Raw genomic sequence first — 23,045 nt, forward strand, 5'->3', positions numbered from 1 at the left:
TGCCTCTCTCCCTTTCCCCCACTATTTCCGCCCTTCTTCTCCCCCTTGGTCCTCTGTTAAGTTCCTCCTAATCCTCCTATACGTGCACACATATGATATTTGTCCTTCTCTGCCTGACTTATTTCGCTCAGCATAACACCCTCAAGGTCCATCCATGTTGCTACACATGGCCAGATTTCATTGTTTCTCATTGCCATGTAGTATTCCAGAAACCATTAGAGTTTTAAGCAAGGGAGAGATGGGATAAAAAACCCACCTCTCCAAAAAAGAAACCAATAAAAAAAATTATGGAAACAGGAAGACATGGAGTCTACTGGAACATTCCAGAAGAGAAGTGAAAGTGATGGTTATACTAGGGTATTAGTAAGAAGGGAAGAAAAGTGCTCAGATTCAGGGTGTATTGTACCAGCAGGGCTGGAATGGAGGACCAAGATGTGGTGAGAGGAAGAGGTATCAAGAATAAGCAGGGGTTTTGGCCTGAGCAACCATGTTCCAGAAACTTGAGATGGGGCACTGAGAAAGGAGGTTCTGGAAGGGAAGAAATCATCAGCAAATAAGAGGCAGCTTCCTCTTGTGTGAACCAGGCTGAGGTGGAAAGAGGGACTCAGAGCTCACTTGGTTCTATGCTCTGTGCACAAACCCATCATCTGGGAAAATATTACTGAAAAGTGTTCATTTGATAACTGCCTGAAATGCCAGAGAGGGGAATAACCATAGGAAGAGCCATCAATTCTTGAGCCCTTCCTAATTACCAGGGACCATGCTAGTCACTGTATACATACTGTAGTTACAATCCTCACATATGAATGCACTTAACCACAGTCCCTAACACATAGAAAAATATCATTAAATGTTATCCATAGTACTTGTAAAGTATGTAACACTTTAAGGTGAATATTAACTTTAATAGTTATTTCATTATCTAGAAGCTTTTTTTTCTTTTTCAAATCCTCCATTCATTTTATATTAGGATTTCTCTGGTTTCTCAGGATAATAGGTAGGTAGTTTTTATATTTCCCCCTTTCACAAAGAGGTTAACCTTTCCAAGGTCCTAATAATATGCACAGACTCCAGGTTCAACTGCCTCCTGAACACCCAAAATCACATTGTATGCCTTCCGGGGCATTAAAATCATCTAGGGTTCCATATTCCCCTGTTTTAACACTTCACACACGCTAGCTGTGAGCTACTCTGATTCAGGTACCTGGGGTTGCTTTCTTTTCTTTCAAGTTCATCAAGGTATTTAAACTTTTCTTGGGTTATATTTTATTTGCTACTTCCAAGTGTTTAAACAAGGGTAGCCTGAGTCAGCTTAGTGTGACACATAACCAGAAGTGGAAGTCTACTATTATTTTATGTATCAGGAAATTGTACCTTAAACAGGTAAAATAACTTCAAATTCAGATCTGATTTCAAGTCTGTGCTCTAGTCAGTAGATAATGGAATTTCTCCTACTCATACTGTATGAATACAAAGAGATGCTGCCTTTTTGTAGATTAAAAAATTCTACGAATCAGAGGGGCTTGGGTGGCTCATTCAGTTAAGCATCTGACTTCAGCTGCTCAGGTCATGATCACATGGTTCATGAGTTCAAGCTCCATATCAGGCTCTGTGCTGACAGTTCAGAGCCTGGAGCCTGCTTTGGATTCTCTGCCTCCCTCTCTCTCTGCCCCTCTCCCATTTGCGCTCTTTCTCTCAAAAATAAATAAAAACACATTAAATTTTTTTTTAAATTATACAAATCAGAAATGCTACTGAAAGTGATGAAAATGAGGGAGTTTCCTTCATTAATTATTAGTTTCATTTTAGGGAATTACTGACCATAACAACAAATACTGAAAGTTAAAGGACAGCACAGGGGAAATCACAAAACCGGAGTCCTGCCACTACCTGCAGGACTCTCGGGGGCTAAAACCTCCTTGGGTTTTGCTCTATTCTCAAAATAGGGATAATAATTTCATTCCTAGAGTTCAAAGGCTGGGAGAGGCAATGAGATTTGATGCATAGGATAGAATATGTAAGAGAATATTTGGAAAAAAATTATATAATATGAAGAAAACATTATTATTTTGTTGTTACTATTAGTGTATTATAAATGTTCATAGTTTGATCAGGAATGGTAAGACATTAACTGAACAAAAGAATCTAAATTAATGCAAATACTATTTTACCTTCATGCTGCAAGCTAATTCCATTAGTTTTTTTGCATTTTCCTCTGAGCGATATCTCTTAGGAAGCTGAACCCTGAAGAACTTCAAGGCACCTTCAAAATCTGTCAATAGCAAGTCATCCTTGGAAGTCTTGAAGAAAGAAAGAAAACACAACCATGTACAGAAAAAGTTCTTGGCTATGAAGATGTACAAGCAGCATCTTATAACACCAGCACCTTTACAATCCCCAGGAGATACTTCTAGCCATTGCCTGAGCTACTTGCCCTTTAGCCAGTCAGGGTCAGGGCTACTACATGGCTGCTTAGAATGAGATTGACACCAAGACACTGCAAGTGCTGGACAGTATTTATTTACAATTGTATTTATTTACAAATAAATGTGTACCTTTAATAATCCAAGGGCAACATTAAAAATAACACTTATTCCCTGAAAGAGAAAACACACAAAAAAATATTTTCAGTGTTCATGTCTGGACTATTCAGCTGTCTGTCCCCAGAATGGCCCACAGTTTTAGATAAAGTATAAAAACTTAATTAAGAAACAGAATAACTTGAAATTATCATGGAAAATAATAAAACAGGTCTGCTACCAAAAAATAGCTTAAAATAGACCCCGTTTCCCAATCTTCTGAAAGAACATTTTTAGCACTATTCTTACATTCAACAAGAACGCTTTTCCAAAGTATTCTATGCTTCTCAACCAAAACATAAGAGTCATAAAATTGTGATCTCTCAGGAAATAACTGCAGGTGGCCTTTTCCCTTATTTTGTGCCGCCTTACTCCAAATACAGCAGTCAGTCACTCTGTGTGTAAGCCTTCTACCCCAGAACAGAATCTGCTCAGGGCTCCCTCCAACCTGCCATTCCCTCAGCTAACCACTCTGGGAAGGCCAGGAACAAAGAAAAGATAGAAGGCATTAAGGCCTGCTAAATTCTTTAAGTTTCTGGACCTCAGTTTCTATAACTAATATTCACCCAAGGGTTTTATGAGCTAATTAAAGTTTATTTAAGTTATTTGGCATGCCACTAGGCCCTTAGTAACTACTTAAGACAAATGGTTGTTTATAATACTGAAAAACTATAAAACTTAAAGATTTGATTGAGACTAGGAATTGGTTACATAAATTATGGTATACCCAAAGAATGAGATTTTGGTAGCAGGTAAGAATAATGGTATTATTTGGTAACAGTGTTTCTTACAGTGTTTCAAGCTGGGTAGAAGGTACAAATTCTTTAGTGGATTTTTGTATGCCTTGAATATGGCATAATTAAAAAGAAGGAAGGTACAGATGTGTGTCTATAATGTTCAAGTATATGAAATGAAGAGAGGCTACCAAATAGCATAATCATATATTAAAATATATTACCTACAGAACCATAATATACATTATTACATAATACTCCATATGAAAAAAAGTTATTCTATATAGTAATAATACATGTAAATAAACACAAAAAGCTGAAAGAATATACACCAAAATATTAAGAGTCACTACTCTCTAGAGAGTGGGATTAGAAGTATTTTCAAATCTTTTTGCTTGCTTTCTAGTTTCTATAATAAACATATATTATTGGGGTGACTGGCTGGCTCAGTTGGTTAAGCATCTGATTCTTAAATTCGGCTCAGGTCAGGATCTCACGGTTCTTAAGACTGAGCCCCTTGTTGGGCTCTGTGCTGACAGCATGAAGCTGGCCTGGGATTCTCTCTTTCTGTCGCTCCCCAGCTTGCAGATGTGCTCTCTCAAAATAAACAAACAGATATATATTATCTTCGAATTTAGTTATTCTTTCCTTAAACACCCCATCAAACTATGTTTGGCAAAGACTATTATTTACTCTAATATCTTTCCTGTTTTAGTAACAGACCCTCCAATTTTCAGCAAATTCCTAACCTGTTTTTACAAACTCATCTGCAGCTAGATGTGGTCAAATATCAAGTTTTGGCCAATAAGAGAGAAATGAAAATTCCTGGAACCTCCAGGAAGTCTCTTTTAAAGGGGGACACACCCTCCTCTGTCCCCTGACCTTCTAGGGAAGGCAGGTTACTGCCAACCTTCTGGTTTCTTTTACATGAGTGGAGAGAACTAAACCTCTACTATAGTCACTGTGATTTTGAGTTTTTTCAATAAATGCAGTCAAACCTAATACTAATACAAATGTCTAGTATTGGTTTTCGTTTTTTTGTTGCTTTTTTAAACCAAGATCACATTTTTTATTTTTATTTTTTTTTAAATATTTTTATTTATTTCTAGGAGAGAGAGACAGCGTGAGCAGGGGAGGGTCAGAGAGAGAGGGAGTCACAGACTGAAACAGGCTCCAGGCTCTGAGCTGGCAGTCAGCACAGAGCCCGACGTGGGGCTCGAACCCACGAACCGCGAGATCATGACCTGAGCAAAAGTCGGACGCCCAACCAACTAAGCCACCCAAGCGCCCCCAAGATCACGTTTTTTAAACATAATCACTAACTTTACCCCATTGCTTAAATCTCGATTTTTGAGCATTAAAATGAAATGACTAAGAAGAAATTCTGATTTAATGGAGCTGACACAGAAGAACACTGCAAACAAAAGCCAAAGTGCTCTGGCCTCTGATACCTACCTCACATAAAAGCAGGTCGATGATATGGAAGACCATGTAGAGAGGGAATTTTGCAGTGAAAAGCGTAAGAAACCACTGGGAGGCATACATGTGTGCTTCAAGGCTTATATCCAGGAAGTGGTTGTACAGGTCAGGGATATATTCCTGAAATAGCAAACTAATTAGGTTTGGGCACATATGCAGCTGGTCAACTCCCACTCGGGAGGCTCATAAATCTGCCAGGGATAGGCAAAAAAAAGTCACATATTTGTGTTTTCCTACAAACTTCCAAAGTGCTCAGAAGAACACTTATCATCAAGTATTAAGCAGGCACTTGGCTCTCATTTCCAGTCCACAAACTAGCTTTTGAGAGGAATCCCCAAGATGGTGACAAATATTTGGAATGAAAGTTTTTCTTTCCAAGTTATGAAATGTTTGGGAAAGTTTGTTTCACTTTTATTATGATATTCCTAACCAGTCAGCTTCGCAGCCTTGGCGGGTATTTCTTAACTTATTTTAAAGGCCCCTACAAAGTCATCTGATCTTTCGGGTGTTTATGAGATTGAAAAACCAGCTCACACCCATCAGGTTCACACCTTACTAATCTTGGCATTGTCATTACATAGTGAGAAATGAAAAACATAAAACTAGTCTTTAACTTGGATTGCTAAGGCAACCACCACTGCTCCCTGGCACCAGTTCATGGATCCAGCTCTCCCCAGTCCTGTACTCTTAGTGGTGAATGCAAGCTGGTTTCTCTTTTTACCTGCATGAGGCGCTCCAACTGGTAAAATTTGCAATGCAAATCTTCAAAGTTTTGCTTGAAAAGTTCCCTGAGACCATAGTCAAACATGATCTTGACCAGAACACTGAATGCCTGCTCTTCAGGCATCTGTAACAGACAGGGAATGGGGTGGGGGTGGAGGTGGGAATCACAACACATATACAGAAGTTTTCTCAGTATGTTAAATTCATCCTTCCAGCCCCATCTAAATACTATGACATTTAGAGATATGTAGTAACTCAGGTAGTTGTGTTTTACAACATTCATTCACTCAACCAAGAAATATTAACAATGTCTATTCTGTGTCAGATACTGTTCTTATCCTCCAGAACTTTCCCATACAATCAGTATATAGTAAGTACAATATGAATTAGGTAGAAAGATCAGTGGGGATCCAAGAACAAGAAGGCCCAAGTCTGCCTAAGGGAGCCAAGAACAGGCTTTGCAGGACTGGATCTGAACTTCGCAGCAACAAGCTGACACACAAGTGTAGGTTTCATCTTCTCAAATCATGACGCGTTCATTAAATCATTTTACCTCTTTAGCTGCTATTTCTTTCTAGTGAAAGTACTTTTCTTCCTCATTGGCCAATTATAGCAGAACCTTAAACAGTCTAAGGTTTATAGTAATGCTCAAAGTACTAAAGTAATGTTCATGGTAATATATAAAATACTACAAAACCCCTCACCATTCAATTCTATTTACAGATGTGACTTCCATTTATAATAATACCTACATCTTCCATAGCTTGATGGAAAAACATTTCCCTGAGAAACTGGCAAAATGTCTAGTTTTCAAAACATAAAAAAAGCACTGGAAATGTTATTTAAGGCTTGGTGTCACTGTAGCAAGCCTTCAAAATGTCAAGAAGGTGGGCGGGCTTCTGTGGAACAGGAGGACAGAAGTGGGCTGAACAGAGGAATCACTGGGGATGAAGCAGAGCTATAGAACACATCACACTAAGTAATAAATGAGAAAAGCACAGCAATTTATTATTGGAAAAGGTAAGGGCATTTGGGGCAAAGGAACAGATCTCAGAGGTCTTTACCATGGAAGGCAGTTTCACAATTTTGTTCACATGCTGAGAGACAGTAGCATTTCTGATGTAGCACATCTGCTTTTCCTCTGATCAAGCATTTAGCTTAATACAGTGGCAAGCAGCACAGAGCTCAAACCAAGACACAAGATTTGTTTGGGAAACCCATTTTAAAGGGGTTGTGATACTTAGATGGAGACAAATGTTCTTGGACTGAAGCTGAGAACAAAGAGAAACCATGCAGGCCTGAGAGACTCTGAGACATTAAGTCTTATTCAAACAACAAAACAGGGGTGTCTGGGTGGCTCAGTCGATTAAATGTCCGACTCTTGGTTTCAGCTCAGGTCAAAATCTTGCAGTTCATGAGTTTGAGTCCTGAGTCAGGCTCTGTGCTACGAGTGCAGAGCCTGCTTGGCATTCTCTTTCTCCTTACTCTGCCTCTCTTACTTTCTCTCAAAATAAATAAACTTAAAAACAAAACAAAATTTTAAAACTTGTACTTTTGATGGACATTAATTAGCTTGACTGTGGTACTCCCTTCACAATGTATAGCATATCAACTCATCAAATTACACACCTTGTGGATGTGTGTATACACACACAATTTTTGTCAACTGTACCTCAATAGAGCTGGGGGGAAAAACTTGACCTCTTTATTAATGTCATAGCTTTATGATATTTTTACATACTTACTAATATCAATAAGCTAGGTTCTCATGCTAAGAAGATACAAAATGGTTTTGGTTTTACTCTTATTACAACCTATATACAAAATGGCTTAAAACTCTTCAAAAGCTGAGGCGCCTGGGTGGCTTAGTCGGTTAAGCGTCCAACTTTCGCTTAGGTCATGATCTCGCGGTTCGTGGGTTCGGGCCCCGCGTCGGGCTCTGTGCTGACTGCCAGCTCAGAGCCTGGAGCCTGTTTCAGTCTGTGACTCCCTCTCTCTCTGACCCTCCCCTGCTCACACTGTTTCTCTCTCTCTCCTAGAAATAAATAAAACATTAAAAAAAAAAAAAAAAAACTCTTCAAAAGCTTCCCCTTGCTTAGAGAAACAAAATCCAGACTCCCCGGCTGGCCTCCATTGCCCTCCTTAAGCTGGTCTTATTGACCTGTCCAGCTTACTCCCCATTCCTAACCACACCCACCATGCTCCAATCACACTGCCCTGAGTTTTCCCCATCTCAGTCCTTCTATGTAGTGTACTATTCCTTTAGCTGGTAGTTCTCTATTCTCCACTCTCTTGCTTTTAAAATAGTTTTCTTATTTTCCTAACAATGTTAGCTTTAAAAAGTTAAACAATATAAACAAGTACAAAAGTGAATGAAAGATACCCCTTCTCAATTTTCAGTGTTCACCTTGAAGGTTACCTCCAGAAGAGCCTGTAATATAAACAGGGCTCCTTTGTTATAATCTTGCATCAAACTTTTTACTATACGTTCATACCATTGAGATAATAATGATGTACTCTGTGACTTTCTGCTTATAACCAGTCAGCTTCACTAGCTCTGTATCCAAAAAGATTGGGACCATGTCTACCTTAGTCACTCCTGATCTCTAGCATCTACTATGCTAAAGATGGAGGACCCATAAACTCTCTGCTAGCATCACCTGTGTGTTATTTTTGTCAAGCATTTTAATTTTAAACATGAGGAAATGACCAGACAAATCAAGAATGTGGAATATTTTACAAGACAACTTGCTTGAATTTTTTGAAACTGTCAAAGGCATAAAGCACAAGAAAGGCAAGGGAGGGGTAGTTTAGATTTAAAAAAATAAAAAGAAATGACAACCAAAAGCATTGCTTGAATAGTCACTGATCTTGGTTAGAAAAAAAAAAAACCCTATAAAGGACTTTACTGAGTAAACAATTGGGGAAAATCAAATGTGGATTGTGTGTAAGACATTACTGAATCAATGTGGAATTTCTGGTTGTGACTGCAGTATTATGGTTATGTCCTTAGGAGATTCATGTTCAAGTATTTAGGAGTAAAGTATGCTGATGTTTGCTACTGATTTTCCAAAAATAATTTCAAAAAATGTTTTTGGTAAAAAACAAAATGTGTACAAAAAAAAAAGAGGAAAAGAGACAGAGACAGAGAAAGTAGTGTGTAACATATTAATTGGTAAAACAGAACAAGAGTTTATGGGTATTCTATCTTAACATTTTTTTCAGCTTTGCTGTGGATCTGAAAGAATATCAGTAAGCTGGAGGGTAAAGGTCTTTGCTAAATAAATAAACGAATAAAATGGCACTAAAAAAGGCGGCTTCTCTGCTTCCTTCCTATCCCAACACAAAGATCCCCAAATAAATACTAAAGAACAGAGTCTGCTTTACAGAATATAAAATGTCCCTAAGAGTTCAACGAAGACTATCCAATCATTCTAGCAATAAAAATGGAATCTACCCAGTACTAGTGTTCAACACTATCATTTATTCTTACCAAGTTTCTCTTCCATGATGATACATTAAAGTAAAGGTTTCCAGATATAGGAGTCAAAACTCATGTATCAGAATCTGGACAAAGCCATAAACCATGCTCAAGTTTAAGGCTAGTATAAGCTGAGGCAGCTCATGTGTAAGTCATAATAGAAACCTAATACTCACATGGAGAAGCAGAACAGCAGCTAGAAATGACTGGCCCTGGCAATAGCCAATCTCTTCATCATACACAGAATATGCCTGGAAAAGGGAAAAATACAGGAGGTGTAAATCAATGTAGTCACTCATGGGCCATACTTGCCCTATAGGACTCTGAACATAGGAACCTGGAAGATTCCCACACTCCACTATGGCATTTAGATGGTCAATGAATGATGCAAATATTTCTCTCCAATTCCATTTTTTTTCTTTATAATAAACAGAACTGTCACCACACCACTTCCTGTAGGCCAGTAGTGGATGAAGTTAAGCAAAAATCACTTCAGCACCAGAAAGTGTGGTTTTAACTCTTTGTCTTTGTTCATAAGTATGTCTCCTATTCTGTCTGAAAAATGTGCTCTTCTTTCAGGCTCCAAGCTCTCCCATGATTCCCTCTCTTCTCTGTACTTCTATGGTACTTGCTACACAAGTATAGTTATGCACTTACCACACTGCATTTTATTTTGTTTTGTTTTAATTTATTTATTTTTTGTGTGAGAGAGAAAGAGCACGCACTTGAATGAGCATGTGAACAAGAGATGGGCAGATGGAGAGGGAGAGAGAGAATCCCAAGCAGACTCCATGCTCTGTACGGAGCCCAACATGGGGCTTGATCTTACCACTGAGAGAGATCATAACCTGAGTCGAAACCAGGAGTTGGACACTTAACTGACTGAGTCACTTGGGTGCCCCCGACACAGCATTTTAAACGTCCATCTTCTCTACTAGACTGTGAGCTTCATAGGGTGATATCCTATTCAACCTAGTCAGCACCTCACACCTTCAACCCAGCTAGTCATACAGCAGGCTCCTTCTAAACACTGTTAACTTTATTCATTTTTCTTTCTGGGAAAAAATCTTTTGGCAAAGACACCAAAATACAATTCTTTCCACAATGCCAGTAATAACTTTTCTGATAAGAGGGACTTACTCTGAAACCATTTGTGGGTTCCTTTGGAATTCTTATTTTGTATTTTTCTTGGCAGCAGATGATCACCCATCTCTTCTGAGCATCTTTAACAGAATATTGACATCTAACATTCCTTGTGGTTTACTCTTTTTGGTTCTTTAGCTGTTTTTCTGAGGTTTTTTTTTATGATTAAAATTTACAGTTCTCATGTAAGCTGTGGCGGAAAGGGAAATTCCTACAGATTGAAGACGCTATTCCCTGTTTGATAAATTTGTTTCTGAAGAAATTCCCTTTATTGTCCAGTTATTTTTTGTGACACGCTGTCTGTGCATCCCAAGAAAGCAATTCAGAATATGTTCAGAATAAAGATCAGTTAGCAAAATATGATGCCAATGCTTATTATATGAGAATTAAGTTAACATATACATGGGTTTTATCATTAGCTTTTGGTAAAACTATAGCTTTAAAAAGTACACACACACACACACACACACACACACACGGTAATCATGTTTTCATAAATTCAAGTAGAATCTAATATAATCTCACTAAATTCCCCATGTCATCGAAGCTTATCCAACAAGAGACAGCAGACACAGGGGTGCCTGGGTGGCTCAGTCAGTTGAGTGTCTGACTTCGGCTCAGGTCATGATCTCACAGTTCGTGGGTTCGAGCCCTGCGTCGGGATCTGTGCTGACAGCTAGCTCAGAGCCTGGAGCCTGTTTCGGATTCTGTATCTCCTCTCTCTCTGACCTTCCCCTGCTCACGCTGTCTCTCTCAGAAATAAATAAAACATTAAAAAATTATTTAAAAAAAAAAGCAGAAAACACATATATTTTAACAAAGACAAGATATGCAGAGGAGTTTAGAAACAATCTGTTTATATAATACAATAAGGTCTTACTTTTCACCGGTCCATTTAGTAAATACTAATAAGTTTAATAATAATTTTGTTAAGACTGTATTACATGCTAGTAGTAATATATGCCAATACAGCTCTGTGGAAAGCAGTCTGACAATGTCTGTGAAGTTAATTAACAAGAAAGAAGCTTCAGAGTTCATCAGAGCTGGGCTGAAATCCCACTACTGCTAATGTCTAGGTCTGGACCCTTTGGCTCATTACTTATATTTCTTACTTGTAAGAAATGAGACTAATCCTAGTATTTGTATCATAGACTTGATGTATTCTCAGCTCTGTCATATAAATCGCTCAGCACATGGCTTAATTACTTATGCACTAGAATGAAATGTACCAAATTTCTATAGGTAGAGAATGGAGGGGAGCAGATTTTTCATTCATGGAAAAGACTGAAGGAATACATACAGATGTGAAAGTACATGACACATTTGGGAAATGTTTGGAATATAAAATTCATGGAAGTTGTAATGAAATATGGGGAAGAAAAGGCATTTCATTAATTCATCAACATTTAGGGCACCTGGGTGGCTCAGTTGGTTAAGTGTTCAACTTTGGCTCAGGTCCTGATCTCATGGTTCGTGGGTTCGAGCACCGCGTCAGGCTCTGTGCTGACAGCTTAGAGCCTGGAGCCTGCTTCCGATTCTGTGTCTCCCCTTCTCTCTGCCTCTCCCTCACTCGTACTCTATCTTACTCTGTCTCTCAAAAATAAATGAACATAAAAAATAAAAAATAATTTATCAAGATTTAATGAGTACCTACTATGTGCCAAACGTTGTGCCAAGTGCTACAGATGCTAAATATATAAAGTGATTTCTGCCCTTATGAACTTCATGGTTCAGTTGGGAATTTGACACATAAATCAACCCAGAGTACAATGAGAAGTTCAATAAATGCGTAAAATATTTATGAATTAAGCCAGGATAGATTATAAAATGCCTTTAATGCTAAGCTAAGGAATCTGGGACCAGGAAACGAACTAAAAAATATTGACAGTGTTCTGTGGGTTATGAGGAAGCACTAAAGGCTTTCATAGAAGCCCTGAAATGATCCAATTCTGGGGTCAACATGGAGAAAATAGTAAGTTGGCTATAACCCAAAGGTAGGGAGACTAATGCAGGGCAGCTTTTATAAAAGTGCTAGCAACATATGACAGAGGCCCTGTACTAGGCAGTGATTAGATAGAGAAGTAAAGGGGTGCCTGGGTGGTTCAGTCAGTTAAGCAACCACCTCCTGACTTCGGCTCAGGTCATGATCTCACAGTACGTGGGATCCAGTTCCATGTTGGGTTCTGTGCTGACAGCGCAGAGCCTGCTTGAGATCCTCTCTTCCTCTCTCTCTGCCCCTCCCCCGTTTGCATGCATGCATTCTCTCTCACTCTCTCAAAATAAATAAATGTTCAGAAAGGGAAGTATGGCTATAAGAGACATCAATCCTATCAAACTCAATGTGGGCAAAGGAAATATCTGAAAACTAACAGAGAAATGATTATATCTTCAGCAAGACAATGGCATGGAGGGAAAAAGGAGGACTGTTTCTAATTAAAAGAGCCATAACAACTATACATATGGATTTTCCAGGATTCTGATTCTAACCAAATGTATGAGGACATTTAGAGAAATCTGAATATGGCAGTTACTGGATTGTATTGGTGAATAATGATGGAAGCAACAGATGGATAATTATCTTATTTTTTAAAGATGCATAGTGAAGAATTTAGGATCATGGTATCTGAGATTTGCTTTGAAGTACTTCAGGGAAAAAAGGAATAGATGAAGCAACTGTGGCAATATGTTCATAAACATTAAATCTGGTGGGGGGTGTATACAATTTCATGACACTATTCAACTTTTACTATATTTGAAAATTCTCATAATAAAACATATTTTTAAATGAACTCACTTTTTAGACATTTTTGTTTGATGTACTTAACAGACTTTTACATGAAGACCAACTGGCAGCTAGAAATTTAGGCCTTGAGTGAATGTGGATTTGGGAACATCTGTGCAGTGGTGATAGCTGAAGCTTTGGGGCTGCAGGAAGGAGTCACCCAGGGGGACAGGCGAGAGCTACAGGAACTACTGACTGAGGACCTAGGGGAAGGCCTCTGTTTTAGGGGCAGGTAGAGAGAGAAATAAAATTAAGAAGGAGTTAGCAATGTTGTAAGAGAAGGGAGAACAAAACCAGGAAGGTGAGGGAGGTCAAGAGCAAAAGAACTGCAAGGAAGAGCACTATGAGACAGAAACTAGAGTGCAGTGGGATAAGGAGTTAGGGATCAGAGGCAGTCGGCACCGGGTTTTATTATGGGAAATTTTGCAGTAAGATGAGGCATAGCTGGATGGCTCCTTACAGGGAAGCACAACTGAGAAGGGGCTAAAGAAGGATGATCAGAGGGGCACCTGGGTGGCCCAGTCAGTTAAACATCTGAGTCTTGATTTTGGCTTGGGTCATGATCTCATGGTTCATGAGTTCGAGTCTTGCATTGGGCTCCCCACTTGGGATTCTCCATCTCCCTCTTTCTCAAAAATAAACAAACATCAGGGGGGGAAAATGATGATCAGAGAAGAGTATTACAAAAGAAATGACAGCTTTGGGGAGATTAAAATTAAACCCAAGAAACATTTCTCTAAATCTAATTCCCCTTATAGTCTGAAGCATCTAGTTTATCACTGGAGAACCCATCTTTTATTATTAGGCTGTTCTAAAACTTGTTAGTTGTATTTTCTCAATCAGTAATATGTAAGTTCCTTAAGAGTTAAGTCTCATGCCCCATCTGTATTTCCTATGTAGTAGATGCTAACTAGGTATTTAATTAATTGGGGGGGGAGAGGGGGGAAGCTTAAGACTAGCTCTGAGGGCAAGGAAGGTTGACAAACTTTGGTCCTAGGTCCTCTTTTAGCCTTATGGCTCTGAAGCACCAAAATATTCTGGAAAATGGACTGCTGAAATTGAACACTTCCTTTACAGCTTTCCAGTACAGAGTTTTTGACAGATACCAGTATTTCCCACCATTTATTATGCTGCAATGCTAGAAGTCCACCTTGATAGGCATCAGTACTTCCCACTGCTGGATGTGTCTTAGGTGCCAAGTTCGTAATTTAAAATGTGAATACCAAAAAGGAGTCTGCAGTGTTACAGGGCTCAGAAGCTCTTAAGGTAAAACCAATTTCTAAAAATTTAAATATGGAGCTAGGAGACTGTCAACTGAATGTCCTGATTAAAAAGGTAAAAGAACCCTAACCATTGTATTTATAACTGACTTCCTATTCATTATGAGCATAAAATTAAAAGTAACAACATAATTTCAGAAAGTCTGTTCTCTCCTTTTTTGCCTTCTTAAATATGAAATACAAATTACACTTTGTAGGGGCACCTGGGTGGCTTAGTCGGTTAAGCGTCCGACTTTCGCTTAGGTCATGATCTCGCGGTTGTGGGTTCGAGCCCCGCGTCGGGCTCTGTGCTGACTGCCAGTTCAGAGCCTGGAGCCTGTTTCAGAGTCCGTGACTCCCTCTCTCTCTCTGACCCTCCCCTGCTCACGCTGTCTCTCTCTCTCTCTCTCTCCTAGAAATAAATAAAATATTAAAAAAAAAAAAAAAACCTACAAAAACAAATTACACTTTGTAGTTATCGCTTCTGTAATCTCAAAGAACCAGGATCACCATTCAAACAGGTTTTTTTTTGGGGGGGGGGGTGAAATACCTTGCATATTTTATATAAGGAATCTTGCCCATCTCCTCCTGTGTCCTTAAAATAGTCATGGGCTGGGAATGTCCGGTTAATATCACGGGTGATAGCACTGTCCTGGGGAGACTCCTGTGGAAACATTAGGAAAGAGGTTTAGTAATCAGTCATGTACGTACTTATATGAGTCTTCTCATTTACATGCTTTAAAATAATGCAGGGACATACATACACATATGCATGCCCTGTGTTACTACATCTTCAGGCACCAACTGTTCAAGCGAAAGCAAAATCAAATATTAAGAAAAAGATATGAGAGAAAAGCAACCTGCTTACTGTATATACCTCAAGTATACTCCATCTCTATTGCAAGGAAGTGCAGCTGGTGACCTTTCTATCGCAAGAGGGAAAATATGGTAATCAAAACAGACTGCCCATAGGAAAAAAGTCAAGCTAATCTCAAAAGGAGGTAAAGTGCTCCCATTAGAAAAATTTAGTACAAAAATTGTTGCTTTAAAATGATCCTTTGGCATGAAGCCCATGTGCCAGGTTCTCAAAAGGAAAAGAGAAGTCCCTTAATTGGGGTTTATCCTAAGGGCAAATGGCACAAAAATACACACAGCAGTCTACTCAGTAGGACACTAGACCACCAAATGTCAAGGGATTCAAGTAGGCTATGGGAAAATATACTTTCTTTTGCCAGTGGAGAAAACTAAACACATGTCAATAATATCAAGAAACTTTCATACCACATAGCAAGCATCCAGGTATTTCTAATAAATTCCCCTTGTTAAATTTTATTTGCTCACATGCTAAAGAACTAGAGCAGAGAAACATGACCTTCTATTTTAACAATGCATTGTCTTCATAAGACAACAGACTTGATTCTCCTTGGTGAGACTACATCACATTCAGCACACCATCCAAGAGCCTGATATTCCTGTTTCAAGATGAAAAATCAAAGTGATATTATATTCTTCTCTTGTCCAGTAATTTCTCCAGCTTTTTGGATTATCATGTTCCTAGGGCCATTAGTATTTTACAGTTGTGGGATTTGAACTAACTTTACATTTAAAAATTTTACTGAATAAGTTTGACATGTAACATTGTATAAATTTAAGGTATACAGTGTGTTACTTTAATACATTTATATACTGTAATATGATTGCCCTTGTTATCCGTATTTATTACATTACATAATATATTCATTATACTGTGCATCAGATCTCTACGGCTTATTTAACTACTCAGTACAAGTTTGTACACTATCATTCTTATCCCCCAAAACTCCATTCCTGACGAACTAACTTTAAAGCCTATGCTTTTTTTTTTTTTCCTAACAAGTAAACTATTTATTCTTTCAAAGACACTGCCAAAGTGCTTTCTAAAAAGCTTTACTGGTATACTGCTAGTTTTTAATATCTTCTTAGCAGTTAAGGCAACTCAGAACCATGGTGCTCCCTGACAAAAGGACAAAACCCAAGGTGAGACCTGAGACCACAGTGTTATTGTCTAGTGGCAGCTTCCAGGCTGCAGCACACAGAGAGGGAACTGAAACAGAGCTGAGGTGGGGAGCGTCTCCCTCAGTTGAGTAAAGAGTAGAATATGGAGAGGGCCAAGTAGCTAGCATTTGTAGATCAGACTACTGGATAGGAAAAGCTGAAAAGAAAGAGATTTGCAGAGCTAGCTAGAGTCATGAATCATAAAATATAAAGTGATAAACTGGACTTCATAAAAACTTTAAAACTGTACTATTCAAAAAGGCCACTGTTAAAAACATGAAAATGTAAACCTTGACCAGGACAAAATGCCTATAAAATCTATATGATAATGGGTTTGTACCCAGAATATAAAACTTTGAAAACAGATAAAGAGGCAAACAACTAATTTTAAAAAGGGGGAATGGTGGGGCACCTGGGTAGCTCAGTCGGGGTTAAGTGTCCAGCTCTTGATCTCACGGTTCATTTGAGTGCGAACCCCACATCAGGCTCTGTACTACCAGTGGGGAGCCTGCCTGGGACTCTCTTTCTCCCCCTTTCTCTCTGCCCTTCCCCTGCTCGTATGCACTCTCTCTCAAAATAAATAAACTTAAAATATATATATAAATAAAAAGGGGGTGTGGTGGCAAAAGACTGAAGAGATACTTCACAAAAGAAGGCATACAGTGGTAAATAAGCACATGACAAAATTTCAGCATCACTCATTAGAACATAAACTGAAACCACAATGAGATCTTACTTACACCTACTGAAGGCTAAAATTAAAAAGATTCAAGATACCAAGTGTTGGCAAAGGGTGTGAAACAACTGGAACTCCCAGAAACTGCTGGTGCAAATGCAAAATGGTACAAATATTTTGGAAACGGTCTGGAGGTTTCATATAAAGTTAAATGTACAGTTTATCATACAATTCAGTGATTCTAGTCCTAGGTATTTCTCCAAAAGAAATGAAAACATGAATACAAGCAAAGACCTGAACTTGAATGTTCATGACAGCTTTATTCACACTAGCCCAAACTGGAAGCAATACAAATGTGCTCCAATGGGTAAATGGATAAATAAACTGTGGTACAATCCATATAGTGGAATACTACTCAGGAAAAAAAAAAAACAACAACCCATACACACAACATGAATGGATCTTCAAAAGCATTTTCTAATTGAAAAAAAAAGCCAGACACAAAAGATTATTTTCCATTAATTCCATATGTATGAAATTCTTAAAAAAAGATAAAACTGTACATATTTATAGAAAATAGATTAATGTTTTGAAAAGCTAGAGATAAAAGAAGAAAACTGATTATTAAGAAACATAGAACTTTCTGAAGTTTGAATATAGAAATATTACCCATTACATCTATGGCAACAGTTAAAATGTATTTAATCATTCATTTAAAATTTGTGTATTTTACTGTATATAAATTACAACTGAATAAAGGTGATTTTAAAATGGAAAATTAAAAAGGACACTCACACAAATGAAAGAGAGACCCAATATGATTCAAGCTCTTCAGATTAAGAGTTACCTGTCTAGGTAAATATATATCTGAATGATGAAAATGATATAAATCTATATTTACCTAAAGATCTTAAAACCAGGGGTATAGTTTAGAGGCATGCATACCCGAGTTTGAAGGTTGGCTCAGTCTCTTAAGGTGAACAACTTCTACCAGTGTCTGACATAAAAGACTGGATAAAAAAGAAAGGAGGCAACCTCCATCCAGCACTGCTGAGTGGTGGGACTGCCCTCTAAACACACACACGTACACACTCACTAGTGATATGCAGAATACACACACACACACGGTGCCTAGAATATATATTTTTATTTTTGTACATCTTATCTTCCCTATAAAACTATTCACATAGGTATAGAAATTGTGCTTTGGTTTGGAATTTTCCACAGAGACTAGCATAATGCAGGGCATATAGTCAGTCAAAGCTTGATAAATATACCTAATAATGTCCATGCTCTTCTTTAAAAAAAAATTTTTTTTTTCATGTTTATTTTTGAAAGAGAGAGAGAGACAGAGAGACAGAGACAGGGCACAAGCGAGGGAGGGACAGAGGGCCAGGGAAACAGAATCCGAAGCAGGCTCCAGGCTCTGCTTATACAAAATAAAACAAATCATCATACAATTATCAAGAGAAATGACAAGGAAAAGGGGACTAGATCAGAAATACAGGCTACATTATTGTGGATCAAGGACTTGTTTTTCAGCCTTGGGCATGTCAAGTCTCTTGAACTCGGTTTTAATTTTACCAAACTCACACGGTGTGAAACAGCAATGCAGAGAAACAGAGGCACAGGGGAATTAAGAAATCTTTCCCGTTAATAAGTCTCTATTTCATGTATAGCTCAAATAAGCAACTGTTTCAGTTTCAGTTCTAAAACTGTAGGATGATAAAAACTCACCTCTAGCATCATCAAGAGAAAAAACCCCCAATAAACTGGATTTAATTAAAATTTTCTTATAAAATCCAAATTGGCAAGGAAGAATTAACACTATTTGCAGATGACATGATATCATATATAGAAAAACCCTAAAGACTCCAGCAAAAAACACCTAGAACTGATAAGCGAATTCAGTAAAGTTGCAGAATACAAACTTAATGTACAGATATTTGTTGCGTTTCTATACACTAATAATGAAGCGGCAGAAAGAGAAATTAAGGAAACAGTCCCATTACCATTTCACCAAAAATAATAAAATACCTATAAAACATTGATGAAAGAAATTGAAGATGACACAAAGCAACAGTGCCTGGGTGACTTAAGTTGAGTGTCTGACTATTGGTTTCGGCTCAGGTCAAGATCTCATGGTTTGTGGGATTGAGCTCAGCGTCCTAAGGCCCCGCTTGGGATTCTCTCCCTCCCTCCCTCTCTCTCTCTCTCTGCCTCTCCCCAGCTTGCATGTGTGCTCTCTCTCAAGATAATGAATAAATAAACTTAAAAATTTGTATGAAACCACAAAAGACCCCAAATAGCCAAGGCAATCTTGAAAAAGAAAAACAAAACTAGAGATGTCACAATTCCAGACTTTAAGTTATACCACAGAATTATAATCATCAAGACAATATGGTACTGGCACAAAAACAGATACATAGATCAATGGAATAAAATGAAAACCCAGAAATACACCCATAATTGTATGGTCAATTAATACTTGACAAAAGTGGAATGTACATAAAATGGGAAAAAGACTGTCTCTTCAAATGGTAATGGGAAAACTGGACAGCAACATTCAAAAGAATGAAACTAGACCTACCATACACAAAAATAAACTCAAAATAGATCAAGGACCTAAATATGAGACCTGAAATAATAAAAATCCTAGAAGAGAGCACAGGCAGTAATTTCTCTGATATTAGCCATAGCAACATTTTTCTAGGTATGTCTCCCAAGTCAAGGGAAATAAAAGCAAAAATAAAGTATTGGGACTATACCAAAATAAAAACCTTTTGCACACCTAAGGAAACAATCAATAAAAGACAACCTACTGAGTGGGAGAAGATATTTGTAAATGATATAACTGATAAGGGGTTAATATTCAAATATATAAAGTACTGATATATCAGTCAGAGAAAGACAAATATATGATTTTGCTCATATGTGCTCAATTTAAGAAACAAAACAAATGAACATAGGGGAAGGGAAGATAAGATAAAAACAGAGAGGGAGGCAAACCATAAGAGAGACTCTTAAATACAGAGAGCAAACTGAGGCTTGCTGGAGGGATGATGGGTGGGGGGATGGGCTACATGGGTGACAGACATTAAGGAGGGCACTTGTTGGGATGAGCACTGGGTGTTATATGGAAGTGATGACCACTAAATTCTACTCCTGAAATCATTGTAACACTCTATGTTAACTTGGATTTAAATAAGTACATAAATAAAGAACTGATATGACTCAATACCCAAAAAAAACAAATAATCCAATTAAAAATGGGGAGGAGACACCTGGGTGGCTCAGTGAGTTAGTTGAGCATCCAACTTTGGCTCAGATCATGATCTCACAGTTCGTGAGTTTGAGCCCCACATCAGGCTTGCTGCTGTCAGCACAGTGCCCACTTCAGATCCTCTGTCCCCCTCTCTCTGCCCTTCCCCATGCTTGCTCTTCCCCCCCGCCCCGAAAATAAACAAACATTTTTTAAAAAAAACAAAAAAACGGGCAGGGGCACCTGGGTGGCTCAGTCAGTTAAGCATCTGACTTTGGCTCAGGTCATGATCTCGAGTTCCGGAGTCTGAACCCACGATGGGCTCTGTGCTGACAGCTCAGAGCCTGGAGCCTGCTTTGGATTCTGTGTATGTGTCTCTCTCTATCCCTCCCTCTCTCAAAAATGAATAAACATTTTTAAAAAATTTTTAAATGGGCAGGAGACATGAACAGACGTTTCTCCAAAGAAGACATACAGATGACCAACAGACACATGAAAAGATGCTCATCATTAGGGAAATAAAATCAAAACTACAATGAGAGTGGTGCCTGGGTGGCTTGGTCAGGAAAACATGTGACTCCTGAACTTGGGGTCATGAGATTGAGCCCCATGTTGGATGTAGAGATTACTTAAATAAATTAATTAAAAAAACAAAACAAAACTACAATAAGATATGACCAGATACTTGTCAGAATGGCTTTAAAAAAAAAAAAAAAAAAAAAAAAAGGACACCTTCAGTCGGTTAAGTGTCTGACTTTGACTCAGGTCATGATCTCATGGTTCGTGGCTATGAGCCCCACACTGGGCTCTGTGCTGAGAGCTTGGAGCCTGAAGCCTCCTTCGATTCTGTGTGTGTGTGTGTCTCTCTCCCTTGTTCATGCTCTGTCTCTCTCTTAAAATAAATAAACATTAAAAAGAAAAAAAAGATGTAGATTAAATAGTAGCTACTTTCAGTATGAATTCATGCAAAGCACCAAGACACTGCCTGGCATATCGGCATAAATAAACGTTAAAAAAATTTTTTTTTAAATACAATAAACAACTGTTGGTGAGGATGTGGAGAAAAGGGAACCTTTATGCACTATTGGTAGGAATGCAAACTGGTGCAGCCACTGTGGAAAACAACAGTTAAAAACAGAACTATCCAGGGTGCCTGGATGGCTCAGTCAGTTAAGTGTCTAATTCTTGATTTTAGCTCAGGTCATGATCTCATGGTTGTAGGATCAAACCCCATGTTGAGCTCTGTGCTAGGTGTGAAGCCTGCTTGGGGTTCTTTCTTTCCCTTTCTCTCTCTGCCCCTCCCCTGGTCTCTCTCTCAAAATAAATAAATAAACATTAAAAAAAAAATAGAACTACCCTACCATCCAGGAATCACACTATTAGGCATTTAACGGCCCCCTGCCCCGATTACAAGACCACTAATTCAAAGGGATACATGCACTTCTATGTGTATTGCACCATCATCTAGAATAGCCAAATCATGGAAGCAGTCCAAGTGTGCGTTAACAGTGTGCACACACACAAAGAGGAATATTATTCAGCCATAAAAAAGAATGAAATCTTGCGATCTGCAACAACATGGATGGAGCTAGAGTATAATGATAAGCGAAATAAGTCAATCAGAGAAGACAAATACCATATGATTTTACTCATACGTGGAATTTAAGAAACAAAACAAACAAGCAAAGGATAACTAAAGAGAGACAAGAAACAGATTACAGAGAACAAACTGATGGTGACCAAAGGGGAGGCTGGAGGGGCAGATGGGTGAGATATGTGATGGGGATTAAGAGTACACTTATCATGATGAGCACTGAGTAATGCACAGAGTTGCTGAATTACTATATTTTACACGTGAAACTAATACACTGTATGTTAATACTGAAACTAAAATAAAAACCTAATTAAAAAAGAATACATAAAATACAACACAGCAACTAAAGAGATAGGCAAGCAGTACATATGTGAAAAAAAACTACCTAGAATACATCTAGAACACAAAGGAAAAGATAATCTAATAAAACTGACAAAAATTTGAACAGACACTTCATAAAAGAAAGTTTATAAATGGCAAATACGGAAATGAAAAGGTTAGTTAAGACCACAATGAGATAGCCAGCCAAACTATGCCAAAAGAAAATGATTTCTTGGGGCACCTGGGTGGCTCAGTTGGTTAAGCATCCGACTTTGGCTCAGGTCATGATCTCACGGTTCATGGGTTCAAGCCCCGCGTCGGGCTCTGTGCTGACAGCTAGCTCAGAGCCTGGAGCCTGCTTCAGATTCTGTGTCTCCGTCTCTTTCTGACCCTTCCCTGCTCATGCTGTCACTCTCTCTCTCTCAGAAATAAATAAAAAATTTAAAAAATTAAAAAAAAAAAAAAAAAGAAAATGAAATCTTGTGCAGTGATAAGAAGAGCTATTTTCTGGAACACTCTGAGGCAAGTAATTTAATCAAATAAGGATTTGGAAAATCACAATTATAATTTCAAAGTATTAAAGACTCCCCAAAGCAGCATTAATGCAGTTTCTAGAAGATTTTAGAACTTGAAAAAAAAAAAAAGGGAGACTAAAAACACTAAAATAATAACTAAAATGAATTTGACAGACAAAGCTTTTGAGAAATGATGAACAGAAATGTTATGGACCTATATTTGGAATGAGCCATAAGAAATTATTTTTAAAAAATTTGTTTCTATTCTTGAATTATGTCTCTACTTCTAAAGAGAATTCTTTTAAAGAAAGTGTTAGAGGAGTTTACTCTAAGGATTCTATGAAACAACAATGCAAGTTCTGAAACATTCAGAGAATGACAGACTGTGGCTTAACACAGCATGAAGGTTAAATAATTAAATGAATTGAGAGGGGCATGGAAAACTTCAAAACTGTGCCAGTTA

General features: G+C 38.1%; 1 protein-coding gene across 5 annotated transcripts in view; it reads right to left on the reverse strand.

The window, feature by feature from the left end:
* Positions 1–23,045, reverse strand: part of RABGAP1 (RAB GTPase activating protein 1) — a 164,886-nt gene that overhangs the window by 24,209 nt on the left and 117,632 nt on the right. For all 5 annotated transcript variants that reach the window (XR_005529630.1, XM_039239071.1, XM_039239072.1 and 2 more), the window contains 6 exons: positions 14,731–14,844; positions 9,173–9,247; positions 5,514–5,639; positions 4,769–4,912; positions 2,556–2,597; positions 2,172–2,300 (listed from right to left, as the gene is read on the reverse strand). Coding sequence is in view for 4 of the 5 variants with exons in the window: in XM_039239071.1 (XP_039095002.1) it covers positions 2,172–2,300; positions 2,556–2,597; positions 4,769–4,912; positions 5,514–5,639; positions 9,173–9,247; positions 14,731–14,844 (630 nt within the window). In the remaining variant the exon portion in view is untranslated. The remainder of the gene's footprint in view (positions 1–2,171; positions 2,301–2,555; positions 2,598–4,768; positions 4,913–5,513; positions 5,640–9,172; positions 9,248–14,730; positions 14,845–23,045) is intronic.

The sequence above is a fragment of the Hyaena hyaena genome, unplaced genomic scaffold, assembly GCF_003009895.1.
Source record: "Hyaena hyaena isolate Hyena2069 unplaced genomic scaffold, ASM300989v1 scaffold_151, whole genome shotgun sequence".
Taxonomy (NCBI): Eukaryota; Metazoa; Chordata; class Mammalia; order Carnivora; family Hyaenidae; genus Hyaena; species Hyaena hyaena.